This window comes from Hordeum vulgare, chromosome 3H (assembly GCF_904849725.1).
Source record: "Hordeum vulgare subsp. vulgare chromosome 3H, MorexV3_pseudomolecules_assembly, whole genome shotgun sequence".
In the NCBI taxonomy this organism is placed as follows: domain Eukaryota; kingdom Viridiplantae; phylum Streptophyta; class Magnoliopsida; order Poales; family Poaceae; genus Hordeum; species Hordeum vulgare.
In genome coordinates this window covers 593,573,572-593,590,684 of record NC_058520.1, presented here as the reverse complement: position 1 = coordinate 593,590,684, position 17,113 = coordinate 593,573,572, and the positions used below count along the sequence as shown (strand labels likewise).

General features: G+C 42.9%; 1 protein-coding gene and 1 pseudogene across 1 annotated transcript; one reads left to right on the top strand and one right to left on the bottom strand.

The window, feature by feature from the left end:
* Positions 1 to 4,955: 4,955 nt before the first annotated feature.
* Positions 4,956 to 8,932, bottom strand: LOC123445459 (protein LIFEGUARD 4-like). Its single transcript, XM_045122441.1, has 4 exons — positions 8,597 to 8,932; positions 7,866 to 7,979; positions 5,627 to 5,784; positions 4,956 to 5,548 (listed from the first exon to the last, which is right to left on the bottom strand). Exons 1-4 carry the CDS (start codon positions 8,853 to 8,855, stop codon positions 5,342 to 5,344), a joined length of 738 nt encoding a protein of 245 aa, XP_044978376.1. The 5' UTR covers positions 8,856 to 8,932; the 3' UTR covers positions 4,956 to 5,341.
* Positions 8,933 to 16,435: 7,503 nt separating this feature from the next.
* On the top strand, positions 16,436 to 16,880 carry LOC123445458 (annotated as a pseudogene).
* Positions 16,881 to 17,113: the final 233 nt, after the last annotated feature.

Below are 17,113 nucleotides of genomic sequence, written 5' to 3'. Positions count from 1 at the left end.
CACCTTACAGTTACTCGGTGCCTCAAACATCGTAGCCACTCTATCGAGTGTTCATGCTCTCATTCTTCTTCTTGTTCGATAGGCAGAAAAATACCCGGTCCTCTCGAAGAATTTTCTTATGAAGAATCATCGCATTGCGGTGAGTCTCGTCGAGCAATCAAAATTATACACAACGAGGGTAGCATGGCTCTTCAACCAAGCGAGTATCAACCTAGGCCAGTTACTGCTAGTCCATGTTGTTCACCTCCCTGCTAACCCCAGTCACATCCATATGTATTTCTATCCACTTGACCCTTTTGGTAGCTCGCTTTGGTGCAATTGGCTGCTGCATAATTACAGTGTATAAATCAGTGTGCTGAGAAATGAAAAAAGTAAAAAAAATAAAATTATTGATGACAAGGTAGAGCTGCATATGTAGTTATGCATGGAAGAATAGAGTAGGTAGCATGTCTCATTATTCTCTTCAAAATCGACAGCATTCAACGCATAATAAGAGTTCAACCTCTAGAAATATTGCCCCATTATATATCATTTGCCCCTTGTTTCCAGAGAGGAGCTTCTGTAAAGTTGGTCATGAAATGTATGTCATTTCAAGTAATATATGTACTTCAGTGCTACAGCACCACCGTTCTTGCATAGCTCGCCAACACAGAAAACTACATTTCTCCTATTAGTAGCCTCACAAGATGCAAGACCTTTCAATGTCGAAAGCATTATATGTTGTAAATGATTCAAATACGAGTAATATTAAGGTGACACTTTTAATGATAAGTTAGCATGTCGTCTTAAGGAAATTATAGGCAAACAAACATAAGTAGAAACTGGAGCGTCCATTTGTTGGCTGAAACAAACTTAATCATACTGTTTCTACATAGATGTCAATAAATAATTCACAGCCATAGAAAATCATATGGGCTTAAAATACACTATGACCACAACCAGACAAACAATAAACAATTGGGCAACATTTCTTTTTCATTACCACGAGTCCTTAGCATTTTCCTTGCACTAGACTTCAGCAGCCAAATTGCCATTCCTCTGCATCCAAGTTCCAACTACATCCTACAAAAACGAATCACGTTACTCATACAGTCCTCGTATCCCATATAACTATAACTAAAGTTTCATTCTAATGCTGGTTAAGTTCAAGTTCTCAAGCTTAGTGACAGAGCAAAAACATCATAATGTAGCATCCTTCAACTGGTTACCTTGTAGTCAAGTAAAGATCATTTCAAAAAAAAAATGGGATGTGTTGCATCTGGGCCTGACCTGAACACAACTTATTTTTTCCCTCTTGCAAAAATGGTATATATTCAATAACCTGCAGTAGATAATGGTGTCAAGGAAAATACAACTTAACCAATTAGTCCTCTCTTTTTGTGCCTAAAGATCTCACCTCACTGACTGTTAGAGCTGGGCAGGGATTGCTTGTACAAGTAGTAGAGAAATCCTAAGTCTACTTAGTCAGGTGCTATATAAGCGTATCTAAATGCATGTAGATCCTTGTTTCTAATGACTGTGATTTGAGGAAATATAAACATAGCTTGTAACAACCATGAGTTGAAGAAATATGAATATGAAGCACCTTAATTACCTTCGAGTGGCTATCCAATAAGCTTCCATATACATGTATCTTGCTAATCCATCAATCAATCCAGTGATTTGAGCTAGCTTTGTCTACCTACGCTACGATAAGATTCAATCAATCTCAAGGCAAGTAAGGTTTCCTACATACAAGTATTGGTGTTTGCCAAAGGCACAGCTAGGTGACATATTTGTTTCAGAATTGCATACCCTGCCATGACCCTGTCTTTTACTCGGGACAATTGAAACATTGGTTTCAGTATCTGCTAGTGGTTTATACATCGTGACCAAGGATCATCTCAGTATCTGACATGACTATTTGTTAGATGGGCAAATAATCCACCTATTTCTTCATACATGTAGGCATAACTGAACATCTTTCGAAACATTTTGTCAGATACTGAACAAACACAGCACACACAGGCAGGATCATGACGAAAAGGGAGGAGAGGATCCAGATTGACGCGCGTGTAACATCGGATCCCGAAGTCTGGGTTGTGGCCCTCCTTGCCGCACGTGCCCTGGGGGGGGGGGGTATGGACATGTCCGGTCCCTGGCCGAGCCATCCTTTGGGAAATTTTTGAAACCCAATTTTTTTTTCGCACATGCCCTAATTCATCACTTCCGCACGTGCCCTAATCCATTAATATTTTTTAAATTTGGGGAATTTTTGAAACCCCGAATTTTTTTCCAATACCATGAATGTTATTTATATTTTCTAACACTTTAAAACATTCATGAACATACTTTTCATTATGAGAATATTTTTCAAATTAGGAAACATTTTTTGAAATCTGGTTATATTCTGCATATATATATTGTAAAAATCAATACATGTACGAAGATTGAAAAACGTTAAATCATGCATCTATAATATGTTAAATGTGTATGGAAAAGGTTTTCAATGTGTACAAAAATTGTAAAATGTGCATGGAAATAAGTACAAAACCAAATTCAGTGTTTTTATTAAAATTAATCAGGAATTTCAAAAAGTTAAAGGTGTACTTGTTAAAAAAAGGTTAAATTTGTACACAAAAGGTACGATGTGTATGGAATAAAGCAGATACCAAAAAATATACCTTAAAAAATGTTAATCATGTATTTCAACAATGTTAAACGTGTATATAAAAAAATATTCCGTATGTACTACAGACAACATGGTATATGTATGGAAAAGGTAGACATAAAACAAAATATGGTTTAAAACAATGTTAGTCATCCGTTGTAAAAATGTTAAATGTGTATATAAAATATGTTCCTGGTGTATAAAAAAAGTTCAATGTGTATAGGAAAAGTAGAGATCAAACAATATAAATTATCTCACGTAAAGAAAGTTGTGAAACATTATAATCATGTATTTGGAAACTGTTAAATGTGTATATAGAAAATGTTTCTTCTGTATACGAATAATTAAAAATTGTGTATGGAAAAAATAAACATCAAAAACATATGTTGAAAAAATTGTACTCTTATTTATAAAACATTCGCACATTAAAAATGTTTAGCATGTATTCGAAAAAGTGTTCATAACATGTTACTAAATAAATGTGTATATCGTGTATTTTACAAATGTAGAACGTGTGTCGAGAAAATGTTTCACATCCACACTGAAAATGTACACTGTGCACTGAATATTTTTGATATGTGTTGAAGAAAAAAAGAAAAGTGATGAAAAGTTGCAAAGAAACATAACAAAGCGAAGAAAAACAGAGGAAACTAAAGTATAACGAGAAAACTCTTATGAATAAACAAAAGAAAACCGAGAAAACACAAAGAGTAACAGGAGCGCTTTGAAAATGGTAGATCTAGCATGATTTGTGTGTTATGCACAATTCGATGTAACAGGAACGCAATGAACAATCATTGTGTGTTCCTGTCACATGAGCAATGGTTTAGATCACTAGTGCAGAAATGCTTATATACAATCTTAAATAGTGGCTCCACTTTTAATCCATGTCACTGCTATTTTTTTTAAAATATCGGTGTCGTTGGCACATATTTACCTCACATGCAATACGATACATGTAACATGGATTAAGTTGTACACATCACAAGTGAGTGGGACGGAGTATCCTAACCAGACCCATATTAGTGGTGGGATGTGCTATTAATTTCATGCCAATGGTACTTCCACTAATGCTGGCATGTACTATTTAGACACGTCACCAGTAAGTATATGGCAACATCTCTATTGTTCATACCTCCTACACATATATATAACCTAAATAATAATAATTTAAAACCTAAATAAATTATAAATTAAATGAAACATATTTTAAAAATAACATAAACTAAAAGGTAAATTAAATGAAACATAAATGAAAGAATAAGCTAAATAAAATGTAAATTTGAAACTTAAATGGAATACAAATAGTAAATTAAGTCTAAACTAAAATAATAATCTAAATGAAACGTAAATTAAGTGAAACATAATTTAAAAAGCAACCTAAATTTTAAAATAAGCTAAATAGAGTATATATTAGCTAAATGACACATAAATGGAAAAAATATCTTAATTAAAATATAAATTAGTAAGGAAATAAAACAACTACTAGTGGTGTTGGCTCCATCGGCCCATGCCACCAATTCGGGGGCCTAGACCGTCGGCGCAGCCCTTCCGTATCCCCTCTCTCTCAATCTCTCTCTCACAGCTAGTCTCTTAACTCTTCCAAAATCTGTTGTGCCGCCATGCCGACGGGATCGCCGACACCGCCTCATGGTGCCTCGCTCATGAGAGTCGGCACGTACATGAGCAGTAACCGAGGAAGTTTCATAAATAGTAGTTTTTCTATTTGATGTCACTAGAAAATATATCTAGAGATGAGCAGCAAGTACTCCATTTGGTTTGGTAATTTGTATTTACTAGGGCTTGGTTTCATTTTAATTTAGTTGTAATGTTGAGCCAATAAAAAATTAAAAATAAACATAAATTCTCATTTAAGAGTACATATATACATGTACAAACTAGACGAGACTCGCGATTCAAAAACCATATAATGCCATGAGAGTATTGAGGCCAGTTTCTTCTTAAAAAAAACATTCTCATTTGGCATGCGGTCTTATTATGGATGTATTGGGAGGTGAAAAAGTCTGACAAGAAATGAGAACTGTTTGGTTGTGCTTTGCTTTGAAAATGATGGATCTACCACGACGTGTTTTTTATGCACAATTCGATGTAAAAGGTCTGCAATGAACAATCCTTCCTTTTGTGTTCGAACTGAAGTCTGAATCAAATATGTTCCAAATTTAGTTTTTCGATGAAAAGAACCTTGTAGTCAATGGCAGGTGGAACACACATGTAATGTGAGTTTGCGTTTTGTCGACGCAACCTCTATATGTCATATGTTGACGACCACATATGAAGATTGCTCTGGCGTAGAATAGTCTATTTCACATATAGTCCAGGACAAATACCATCCACAAATTCATAAGTGCTGGGAAACAATATTGCTCTCGTCCAGAAGTCATACGGCTACACAAATGATATCAGAAACGCAGCACCAGCAGTCCAGCATGTCAAGCCCCCCCTAAACCCAGCATCACATCCACCATCCGTATAATACAACCGACGCACAGCAGTTTTCTTATGTTTGCTCTCTACTAATAGGGATTAATAACTCAACTAAACTAAGAAGCACCTCCACCGTGCCAGCAAGATAGACCAGCCTATGCAATTCTTCATGTCAAGGGACTCGTCAGGATACCACATTCGTCCACGGGATTTGAAGCACGAGAGAGCAGGGGCAGGGCGACGCGCCTAGCTGTCAGCCGCCCTAAACAGGGTCAGCAGGCCCAGGAACAGATTGATGATGTCAAGGTAGAGCGAGACGGCGGCCCAGACATAGTCGTCATACGTGTAACGCTTGATGATGTTGTTCGTGTCATAGACAATGTAGCCACTGAAGATGAGCGCCGCCAGCGCACCATAGATCGTGTGAGACAGCTTGCCCAGCGGGAAGAAGATCTGCATATACAAGTCATGATCAACATTTCATCGTAGAGCATTGAAGAGTGATAGATAAGGGAATGGACGGCATCTGACCTGAATGAGCCCAAAGACGAGCAACATGCTGAGAGAAGCAAATAGGAAAGGAGCAAGGAAGCTGAAGTCCTTGCCCCTCTTCGCAGCCCAGAAGGTGTAAACAGTGAGGCTCAAGACAACAACCACTGTAAGAATCCCAGCCTCCAAAATGACCTTGCCTGTGCACATAGCGGACTACTTTAGCGGTTCTTTATCAAAGAAAAACCATCCAAGGACAAAGAACAAAAACACATATATATCATATAGGAGTACGTATATAAGAGCAGGAATACTAAATGAAGTAATTGCTTCTTATCATCGCATACATCTGTTTATCAAAGAAACTATCAAGTAAATCTGACCAAACAATAAAGCACATGCATGCTAAAATCTGAAGTAAATGGCAGTGATGCACTGTACAACCAAACTAATATTAGTAAAACACCAAAATTAGTGGTAGGAATGCTGACGCAAACACAGGGTGCCTGACAACATTGTTTTTTCTAAATGGAAAGATTATGTATTTTCAATTACTTTAATCCAATGAAATTTATCTAGCACATGCACGGAGTACCTTTAAAAGAACCTATGAAGCATCTATTGTCTTGTCACCACAGTAGTCTGATATAGCATGTGAAAATCCCTTGTATTTCGATAAAAGTTTAAGCTAGTGTGGCAATCTAGGCCACTTCCATGCCAAAACCATGACAATTTGAGCAGGTTGGCTGGCATATTATTGGACCAAACCACCCTTTATATCAAAAACTGATACTATCACATCACTATGTATCATACAACAAATATTGACAGGAAGAAACAACAAATAAATATGTAAGATGCAATGAATGATTTATGAAAAGCTAAGTTTACTGCTATTTGCTAATTTCCGAATTAAAAAAGTAATAGCTGAGAATAGCAAAGCAAGGTCTTCTCAAAGAGCAATCCCACATTCCTACTAGCTGGCAATATTGCAAATGCTTAACTCAGTCTAACATATATTAAAAGGTGAAACAGCTACAATTTGGCCCTTAACACAGACTGGGAGAATGCATCAACAATAGTCACATGGGCTGGCTGAGTGTGTACCATTTGCATGGCCATGGCAAATTGGGGGCACATGTATTTCTGAACCCAGTCCACACAGAAACAAAATGCTTCACAATAATAGCTAGTAGGAAACTATCCAATTGCTACAACCCCAAAATACAGTGGCATGAACACTGATGCAAACACAATAGATGATAGATCATAGAGTGCCTGACAATATAACTTTATATAAATAAATAAAAATATGCATTTTCAATCACTTCAATCCAATGATATTTAACAAGCACATGCATTGAGTACCTTTAAAAAACCTTTGAAGCATCTATTGTCTTGTCACAACACTAGTATGATATATCAATCAAAAAATCCTTTTTATTTTGATAAAAGTTTAAGCTAGCCCTGCAACTTAAACCACGTCCTTGCCAAAACCATGTCAACTTTAGCTTGTCAGCTCCCATGTTATTGGACAAATCGGCCCTTCAGATCAAATTGATACTATCACAACACTGTATCTTACAAGAAATAGTGGCCGAAAGAAACAGTAAACACATATGCAAGATGCAACCAATGTTCTTTGAAAAGCGAAGGTTACTGTTTGCCAATTTCTGAGTTCAGATAATAACAGCTGAAAATAGGAAAGCAAGGTCTTCTAAAAAAGTAATCCTGCTAGCTGTTAATACTACAAATAAAAAAGTAATCCTGCTAGCTGTTAATACTACAAATGCTTCTAACTCAGACTAGCATATCAATCATAAATGGTGACCAACAGCTACAATTTAGCCTTCAACACGACTAGGAAAATGCATCAACTACAGTCACATGGGCTGCTTGGCCGCCTCTACCATTTGCATGGCCATGGCAAATTGACAGCACATGTATTTCTGAACCCAGTGCACACGCAAACAAAACGCTTCACAATAGCAGTAGGAAACTATCGATTGCTGCACATGGTGACTAACAAGCCAGCTAATTGTAGGAAAATTTGTACTAGCCGTGTATATGTAATGAATTAACACAATGAGGGGCATTAAAGGCAGATGGTGAACAAGCTAGGAACTTGCAGATGTGACTCAAGAATCTGACGGTGCAGGAGCTATCATATTCTGACGATAGCATTGTGCTGATTTACATAAGCAGCAGACTGACTCAAGAACAAGCTAGGAGCTGGCAGCAGAAGCAGATTTACATAGTCTGATGGTGGGAAGACAATTACCGCTGTTAAAGGCACATGTCAAGCCCACAGAGAAGCTGATGGCCACTGTGAAGACACCAAGCAGCAGCAGGTTGACTGGGTGCTTCTGGCGGTAGATGGACAACGGGCACAACACTGCATGCAAAACATTAAGAAGCATTTTAGTAACAGATTATACCCCAGCTGCAATTCACAGTAGTAAAGCAAAATTAAGAGTGCATGGGACGTTCCTTCCTGCAAAAGTAAAGAGTTCGCAAAGCTTTGTGGGGACGAGAATGCAAAGAACGCAAAGGGAAAGTTAGTCCTGTCCTCTCACCAAGGCCCTCAAAATCAGACATAATGAAAGTTTTATTTTTTTTGGGGGGGGGGGGGGGGGGGGGGGGGGCAATTGCACTCATACTACTAGCAGTATCGCGTCGCGGAACGACCTTTTATTTTCAGGGGAATCACTCCAAGTCTTTATGCTTGCAGGCATAAATTCAGGCAAGAGCTCCAGCGGCTAGTTCATTCAGAGAGCAAAACGAGAATCTTCTTCAGATCTCCCAAATTGGATGCAACATAGTAGTATTTGTTTTCTGATACTAAAAAAATGCACTTGCTGCATGTTGTACTCTGTTGTTAAAGAAACAGAGCAATTTAATTTCGTACATACTCTGTTTCTTGCACCAAAAAGGAGAAAACCCTCGCTGCAATCGATCGGATCAGAAATTCTTAACGGAAAAAGGTGGAGGGGAAATGGTCAGAGGCCTCACCGATGAAGGGGAGGATGAGGAGGAAGACGTAGAGCCCGAGGCCGGCGTAGGACGAGACGAAGAAGCGCGGGATGGCCCGGACCCTGACGACGACGACCGCGACGACGGCGGTGAGGAGAAGCTGCAGGCAGAGGACGACGTAGACCTTCCGGATGAGCGCCCAGCGCAGCTCGGGTCTCTCCGTCGCCCCGGGGTACAGCGCCGCCCCCTTCGACGCCGCGGCGTCGGCGTAGCCCGCCTCGATGTCGCCGCCCTTCATCTCGCCCGGCGATGGCTCCGGAGGTAGGGTTTTCGCGGGCGTGGCTCAAGGACGGAAGGCGAGTGGGGAGTGGGGGACTGGTAGGGGAGGAGCAAAGCGGACGGACGCGGTATATAGTCAGATCAGATGACACTGACCTGCTGGGCCCATTGGTCAGCCAGAAATGGACAGTGGCCCGTGGGAACGTTTCTGGTTCCTCCTTGAGAAAACGGGGTTCGGGTATCTAGGGATGGCATCCGTTGGATTTGGTTATGGACAGAGCCATTCCATATCCTTATCCGCCTCTCCAAATTTTACCCATCTTTTGTATCCATATTTGTTGGCGGATATAAAAAAAATCATATTCGTCACCCGTCAGGGATAAACGGGTACTCACGGGTAAAAAATATTTCCATATCCATCACTTGTCGGGATAAGCAGGTACTCATGGACAAAATTACTTAGATTTGAAGCATTTTAATTTAAGTATACATAGTCATAAACAACATTTTATAATAATAATTTATAAATAACAACACTTTGTGATAGAAACACACTCATAAACAGCAGCACATTATGAACCCTGGCTAGTTACGTGATTTATATACATATAATATGTTTAAATGTGAATAAATAATATTTAAGGCTTAATTTTCTAGATTATATGAGGGTACATGGGTACATGGATATGTGGTATACTAAATCATATTCATATCCATTATATCCGATGAGTTTTAAATTTGTTCCATTTATGTATCCATGGTTTTTTATCCATACCCTTGCCCTAATAGGGATTTTACCCGTCGGGTATGTGGATAATGGGTACCCATTGTCATCCTCGGTATCTTTAATAGCAGATCGGTAAAACATCATCTAAAAAAAAACGCCCCTAAAACGAATATACAGTCATGCGAGGCATCAGACATAACAGATCCTTTAAACCACATTTTTTTCTTTATATCCTCTCGCTTCTTCTTCTTCGGGACGCACGCATGGACAAACTCGAACTTTGGCTGGCTAGAACGACACCACTCCTTGTTGTCGCCCTCTTGGGCGCTACTCCACCCCCTGCCTGCTCTGCAATGCCCTGGCGACAATCCGGTGCCTCCCTGCTTGCCACTCCTCTAATCTTATAATCATGACTAGGTGGAGGTCGTCGTTTGGCGTCATGGTGGCGTCGATGGCGGAGGCACCTGCCAAGGCTGGCACCTCAATCTGCTCTGAAGATGAACTGGTGGAAGATGGTGGCGGCGACACATGTGAGTGCGTCAGACCGGTTTGTGCCCCTAACCGGGTATGTGTCTCGGTCGGGGCCTCCGGCTTTAGATGTTAGGCTTAGGTGAGAGGTCTGAGTATTTGGCTCAGCTTGCACCCCTTCATCATATGGATAGGAGTAGCGGCAAATGTTGCCAAGATGACGGATTCAGGCATATTGTTGTACTACTTTGTAAGGTTCTCGAAAATAATCAATAAAATGGTCGCATGCATTTCGCAGATGCAGAGACCGGCGGTCATCCTCCTTTTCTAAAAAAATGACTAAAGACCATAATAGGTCCATGTGTTTTTATTTTTATTTCAACACATGTCATCTCATTTGTGTCTCCACTTATCCTACTAAACCAATAAGACCACAATATATAGGTTAACTGAGGAGGACGGGGAGGTAGTGCCATGGGAGGAGAGGGTGGGTCTGTAGGATATGGAGTACTACCTCCGTCCAAGTGTATAAGGCATGCGCGTAGTTCTAGGTTGTCAATTTAACTAACTAAATATATATTATATGTGATAAAAAATACATATTCAGAAACTACACCCTCACATGAATCTAATGGTATATTATTTATTACATATAATATATATTTAAATAGTTAAATTAACGACCTAGAACAACGCGCATGCCCTATACACCTGGACGGAGGGAGTAGGAGGTGTGGCTATGGATGTTGAGATGAGCGGGTTAGGCATGGAAGAGGCAAATGCGATGGTCCAACACGCCAAAGCCGTGGAGGTGATAGTGTAATTTGAGGCGGAGCAAGGCGCCATCCTCGACTCGATCCGCTCAAAGCGGAAGGTGACGACGAGCCACTGTCATATCCACCTCATCGAAACTTTGCGTAACTAAAAGAGGACGATGAGAAAGAGAAGCCGGAGCTGCGCCCCACCACAAATGACCATGAGAACGGTCCATCATGCACGGGGTCATCTACATCTCGGACAACGAGTAGAACTAGGGTAGTTTTTATCCGAATGGAGCACTTTTTATCTATGTACGATGAATTTTATCTACGCAGATTAGTATGTAAATAGGGTTTTGCTTATGTGAAGTGTGTTGCAGCAGAAGAAAAATGAGAGGTGACCGACACCGGTCCGCGGACGCGTCTACGGAATCCAATTTTTTTACATGTGACGGGTAATTAATAGTGTTTGTTGAGAGTGGAATGAGTTTCAAGGACAAACATTTTAAAACATAATAAATAAATTTATAAGATTTCAGTGATCGTCTAGTCATTGTTAACGCACTTTACACGACATACCAGTTCGAAATATGCTTTACTTGTGGTATAATCTTCGTCCAACGGACCTCACAAGTTAATGTTTGTGTGTATCTTTCTATAGACATGCTTTCGCTAATATATAATCTATGTGAACTTGACTTTGTATATATCGAATCACTCTTATGACCTTTGAATCTTTGGACCAGGCAGTAGAGTCACTATGTACAGTAGTTTCCACGAGCGAAAGCATCTAAACCATACCAATTTCGTAAATGAACTATTTGATACAACAACCTCCGTTTTTTACTTTAAAATGACAACTTACCCATCCTCCATTTTAGAATTCACCCGATCGCTTCAGATACAAACTAGGTTTGTTCCTGCTTGAAACCTAGTTTCTTCATCAGAGATGGACCGGTCTGTAAGTAGTCAACATGATTTTTTTTGCAAAATATTCCCAAATTTCTACCACATCCCCTAGCTAGTGACCATATCATGCATGACTCCATGCCAAGTCTCCAAAATTTTGGATTTCTTTTAGATTTATAATAATTAAAATGGCAATAACCTATATCTCCGTGGTCGGGCCTTTGGGATAACTTTTACTTTGTTTTGCTATGGGCTAAACATATACTAAACACCAAAAATATATTTTTTCGAACTCAGTTTAGTCTATAATTGCATGCACCTGTAATTCAAAGTCCAATTATATCTAGGAAATTCTAGAGAGGCACTTAATGGCTTAATATAGCAAACCGCCCCGCAAAAATACCAATTTTGACATGTTACATGCAATTGTGCGTGTTTAGCATGAGAAAATTTTGAAGGACAACAGAGGAAGCAGCTGTCACTTCCAATGCAAACCTGCCCATTCCCTCTTGGAATCTAGTTTCTTTCTCGAATACGGTTCAATCTGGCATCTCGCCCCGATCCGTAAAATAACCGTCAAAATGCGGGTCGGGGCGGAAAAACTAGCCCGATCAGACTCCACATTCCGTCCCGACCCGTAAAAAATTTTGGAGGCGCGGCAAATTCCCAACCCCAACCCGGTAAAACGTGGGTTTCCCCCTCGCGGCTGCGGTGCCTTGCATATAAGCGGAAGCGGTTGGTGGGGGAACATTTCATCCGGCGCTTTCTCCCATCAACCACATCTCCTCTCCTCTCCCCCCTTTGCAGGGGTGAGCTCGGACCATAGCACGACCACGCAGCTCGGCGGTATCGGCGCTGCCGTCGACCCCGCGGATCCCAGGTACCTGGAGAGCATGTACCACGGGTGGAAGTTCGACGAGGCCACGCAGCAGTGGTACCAGGTCGACGCTGCCTAGACGGCCGACGAGGAGCACCAGCAGTTTGGTGCTTCCTACCTGCACAACTCGGCGCAGGTCGGGCTGGAGACGATCGCGGAGGAGAGCGCCACCGCGGGTATTGCATCCGGTTGGGGACCGGGGGCCGCTTCGGAGTACCCGACCAACGTACATGATGTTCTACGCCGAGTACCCAGGGTGGTACTTTGACACCGACAAGCAGGAGTGGCAATAGCTAGAAGTGTACCAGCAGGCCGTCGCGCAAGCCAGCGTAGCTAGTGCTGCTCTTCAGGTTGGAACTGCAAACCATGGTCTTGTTGCGCCTTCTGGTGGGGTAAATTACAATGTCAACCAAGCCGAGGTTCCTGCCGTCAGCAATCAGGTCGCCCAACATAACTACGGCCAACAGAGCCAGTGGCAGCCGGATGCATTTGCTAACAGCATTCAACCTGAAAGTGCAGCGCATAGCTTGGCGGGTAGTTTCTATGGTTCCGATCAGCACGCACATGCTGAATCCACCGGTTCCTCCCTAAATCATCGAATCCACCAGTTCCTCCCCAAATTCTATGGTTCCGATCAGCACGCACGCATTCAACCTGAAAGTGCAGCGAATAGCTTGGCAGGTAGTAGTTTCTATGTTGTTGCAAAAGGAAAGAAAAGCATTATGATAGATCAATTTAAGTTGCAAATCTAAGTTTTACGGGCCGGGAGGAGCTGCGCCAGATCAGAACCCGCAGAAGCCGATCCGTATAAAAAGTATATTCCATGAATATGCTTTTTTACGGGTCCATTATGTGGGGTCTGCATCTGTGTCAGCCCGCGCCGGCCCGCAAAAGCGGTTTTGCGTGAACTCCTAACGCGTTTTGCGGGCAGGCCGGATGCAGGGTCAGGTAGAGTTGCTCTAAGCAGTCTACATGAACTTCTGCAAAGCATTCTTAATTTTTTACAATAGCCTTTAAGGGTCATACAATGACATCATGGCAACTCTCAGGAATTTTGGCTTCGTTTGAATTCCTGAAGAATAAACTTGCAATAATCTACATGTTGGTGACCAGATCTCAACCCACGAGGTTATGAGACTTCTTTTAATTTGTGGTATTTGGGCAAAACATATACGAAAAATCATCATAGTATATTTTAATCTACTTTTGGTCATAGCTGCATGTACATGCAGTCCAAATTTTAATGATATGCATTAAATAAAATAAATGTACTTAATAGTTGAAATATAGCAACGGACCTAGAAAATATGAATTTTGACATGTTGAGCGTGCACAAAATTTAAGGGCGAATGAATGAAGCAGCGCTCGCTTTGCATACAAACAGGATCAGTCCGCTCTTGAAACCTAGTTTCTTATTTGGAGATTATCTAATTTTTAAGTAGTCTATATGTCAACTTTTGCGAAATATTCTCAAAATTGTACCACGGCATCTGGTATCCATATCATGACACCAGGTCAAGCCTCTGGATTTTTGTGCTGCATTTGAATTTCTGAGGATTAAAATGATAATAATAACCTAAATTTTGATGGTTGAATGACCCCGTGGTCACTGGCGGAGCTATAGTTAAAATGTTGGAGGGGCCCGGCGGATTAGTCTACACGGAATCCCATAATTTTATACAAACTTACCTTCACTCATTTGTACTCCCTGTATAAACTAATATAAAAATAAATTAATATAAAAATGTTTAGATTACTAAAATAGTATTCTAAATGCTTTTATATTAGTTTAGTGAGGGTGTAGTATATATTAGTCTAGGGCTGGGCGAGCCATGACACTGTTTTGTCCGTGTGTAGCTCCGTCACTGCTTGTGGTGTATGCGACTCTTTTTAGTGGTATATGAGCTAAACATACACTAAAGATCATCAATAATTTGTCCATAATTTGTGCCACTTGTGGAGTAATATTTTTAACCCACTTTTGTCCATAATTTGTGCCCGCAAGGTTTGTCCGCACACGAAGACCTATCATGGTGATGTCCATCTACGAGAGGAGATTTGGATCTACGTACACTTGTAGATCGCACAGCAGGAAGGGTTAAGAAACGCGGTTGATGTAGTGGAATGTCTTCACGTCCCTCGAACCGCCCCACGAACCGTTCCACGAACCGTCCCACGATCGGTCCCGCGATCCGTCCCACGAACCGTCTGACGATCCGTTGCACGAACCGTCTTGCGATCCGTCTCATGATCCATTCCGATCTAGTGCCGAACGGACGGCACCTCCGCGTTCAGCACACGTACAGCTCGATGACGATCTTCACCTGCTTGATCCAGCAAGAGGGATGGAGAGGTAGAAGAGTTCTCCGACAGCGTGACGGCGCGCCGGTGGTGGTGATGATCTACTCCGGCAGGGCTTCGCCTAAGCTTTGCAGAAATACGATCTAGAGGCTCAAAAAACCCTCAATACCTCTAGTATATATAGGAGGGAGTGAGGGGAGGAGGCAGCCTCAAACCCTCAAGGTTTGGCCGAAATTGGAGGTGGAGGAGTCCTACTCCAATCCTACTTGGAGTAGGATTCCACCTTCCCACTTGGAAACTATTTCCACCTTGTGTTTTTTTCCTTCTCAATCCTTATGGGCCTTGGTGGAAACTTATTCCAGCCCACTAGGGGCTGGTTTATCTCTTCCCATAGCCCATGAGACCCCTTGGGGCGTGACACCCCTCCCGATGTTCCCCGGCACCCCTCCCAGCACTCCCGCTACACTACCGATGAGCCCGAAACTTTTTCGGTGACCAAAACAGGACTTCCTATATATCAATCTTTACCTCCGGACCATTTCGAAGCTCTTCTGATGTCCTGGATCTCATCTGGGACTCCGAACAACTTTCGGTTACCAACATCTATAACTCAACTATACCGAAACGTCACCGAACCTTAAGTGTGCAGACCCTGCGGGTTCGAGAACTATGTAGACATGACCCGAGGTACTTCTCGGTCAATATCCAATAGCGGGACCTGGATGCCCATATTAGATCCTACATATTCTCCGAAGATCTTATCAGTTGAACCTCAGTGTCAAGGATTCATATAATCCCGTATGTCAATCTCGTTACCATCAAGTCTCTTTACTCGTTCCTTAATACAAGATCTCGTGACTTACAAGATCTCGTTCCAGTGGCAGCCGGATGCATTTGCTAACAGCATTCAACCTGAAAGTGCAGCGCATAGCTTGGCGGGTAGTTTCTATGGTTCCGATCAGCACGCACATGCTGAATCCACCGGTTCCTCCCTAAATCGTCGAATCCACCAGTTCCTCCCCAAATTCTATGGTTCCGATCAGCACGCACGCATTCAACCTGAAAGTGCAGCGAATAGCTTGGCAGGTAGTAGTTTCTATGTTGTTGCAAAAGGAAAGAAAAGCATTATGATAGATCAATTTAAGTTGCAAATCTAAGTTTTACGGGCCGGGAGGAGCTGCGCCAGATCAGAACCCGCAGAAGCCGACCCTTATAAAAAGTATATTCCATGAATATGCTTTTTTACGGGTCCATTATGCGGGGTCTGCATCTGTGTCAGCCCGCGCCGGCCCGTAAAAACGGTTTTGCGCGAACTCCAAACGCGTTTTGCGGGCAGGCCGGATGCAGGGTCTGCTAGAGTTGCTCTAAGCAGTCTACATGAACTTCTGCAAAGCATTCTTAATTTTTTACAATCTCTACTATTAAAGGGGATCTGCCGTCGTCGTGATGGTTCAACCAACAGGGATCCCCTCCTACCGCGCACGCACGCACGACCTGGCGATCCACCCCCCGTCGCTAGCACGACCTGGCGATTCAACCTGCGCCCTTTTCTCTTCTTCTCCCTCCCTGAGCGCAACCGCCCCCCAAATCCCTCGCTCGCCGCCCCCGATGACGCGTCGAAGCCACCGCGCCCCGCCGCCGTCCCCCCGCATTACGATGCCTACGAGGAGCGCCGCCTTGCCGAGGAGGTGCTCTGCCTGCACTCCCTCTGGCGCAGCGGCCGGCCCGCCCCCGCCTCGGCTCCCGTGCCACCCGCCGGAGGCTCCCGCCCCACCCGTGCTCGCCCCAACCAAAGGAAGCGTCGCAGGATCGAGCGCCCCGCCGCGGAGCCCGAGGGACCCGGCACCGACTGGCCCCTCGCGCCCGCCTCCTCGTCCCCCGCATCCTGGCCCGACGCTGCCCCCTCCTCCCCCGAGCCCAGGCCGCAGCCAGAGCCGCAGCCTTCCCCCGCCTCGCTCGCGCAGCGGGACGCCCTCCGCGCCGCCGTCTCCCTGGTCGAAGTAGTGTTGGGCGATGCCGCCGTCTTCCTGGTCGAAGTAGGGTTGGGCACCACCGCCGTCCTCCTGGTCGAAGTAGGGTTGGGCACCACCGCCGTCCTCCTGGTCGAAGTAGGGTTGGGTGCCGTCGCCGTCCTCCTGGTCGACGGCGCCCTCGTCTTCGCCGGCTGCACCCATCCCCGCCTTTCTATTTCTGCAAGGGAGGTTGACTTCTTCCCTTTCTCTCGTGCAGATCGCCGT

Excerpts from the sequence above, each read along its gene's own strand:
- LOC123445459 (XM_045122441.1), bottom strand. The coding sequence starts at position 8,855 with ATGAAGGGCGGCGACATCGAGGCGGGCTACGCCGACGCCGCGGCGTCG. Across the intron at positions 5,785-7,865 it reads GACATGTGCCTTTAACAGCG|GCAAGGTCATTTTGGAGGCT; the intron begins GTAATTGTCTTC and ends CTATGTGCACAG. Across the intron at positions 5,549-5,626 it reads TCGTCTTTGGGCTCATTCAG|ATCTTCTTCCCGCTGGGCAA; the intron begins GTCAGATGCCGT and ends TTGTATATGCAG.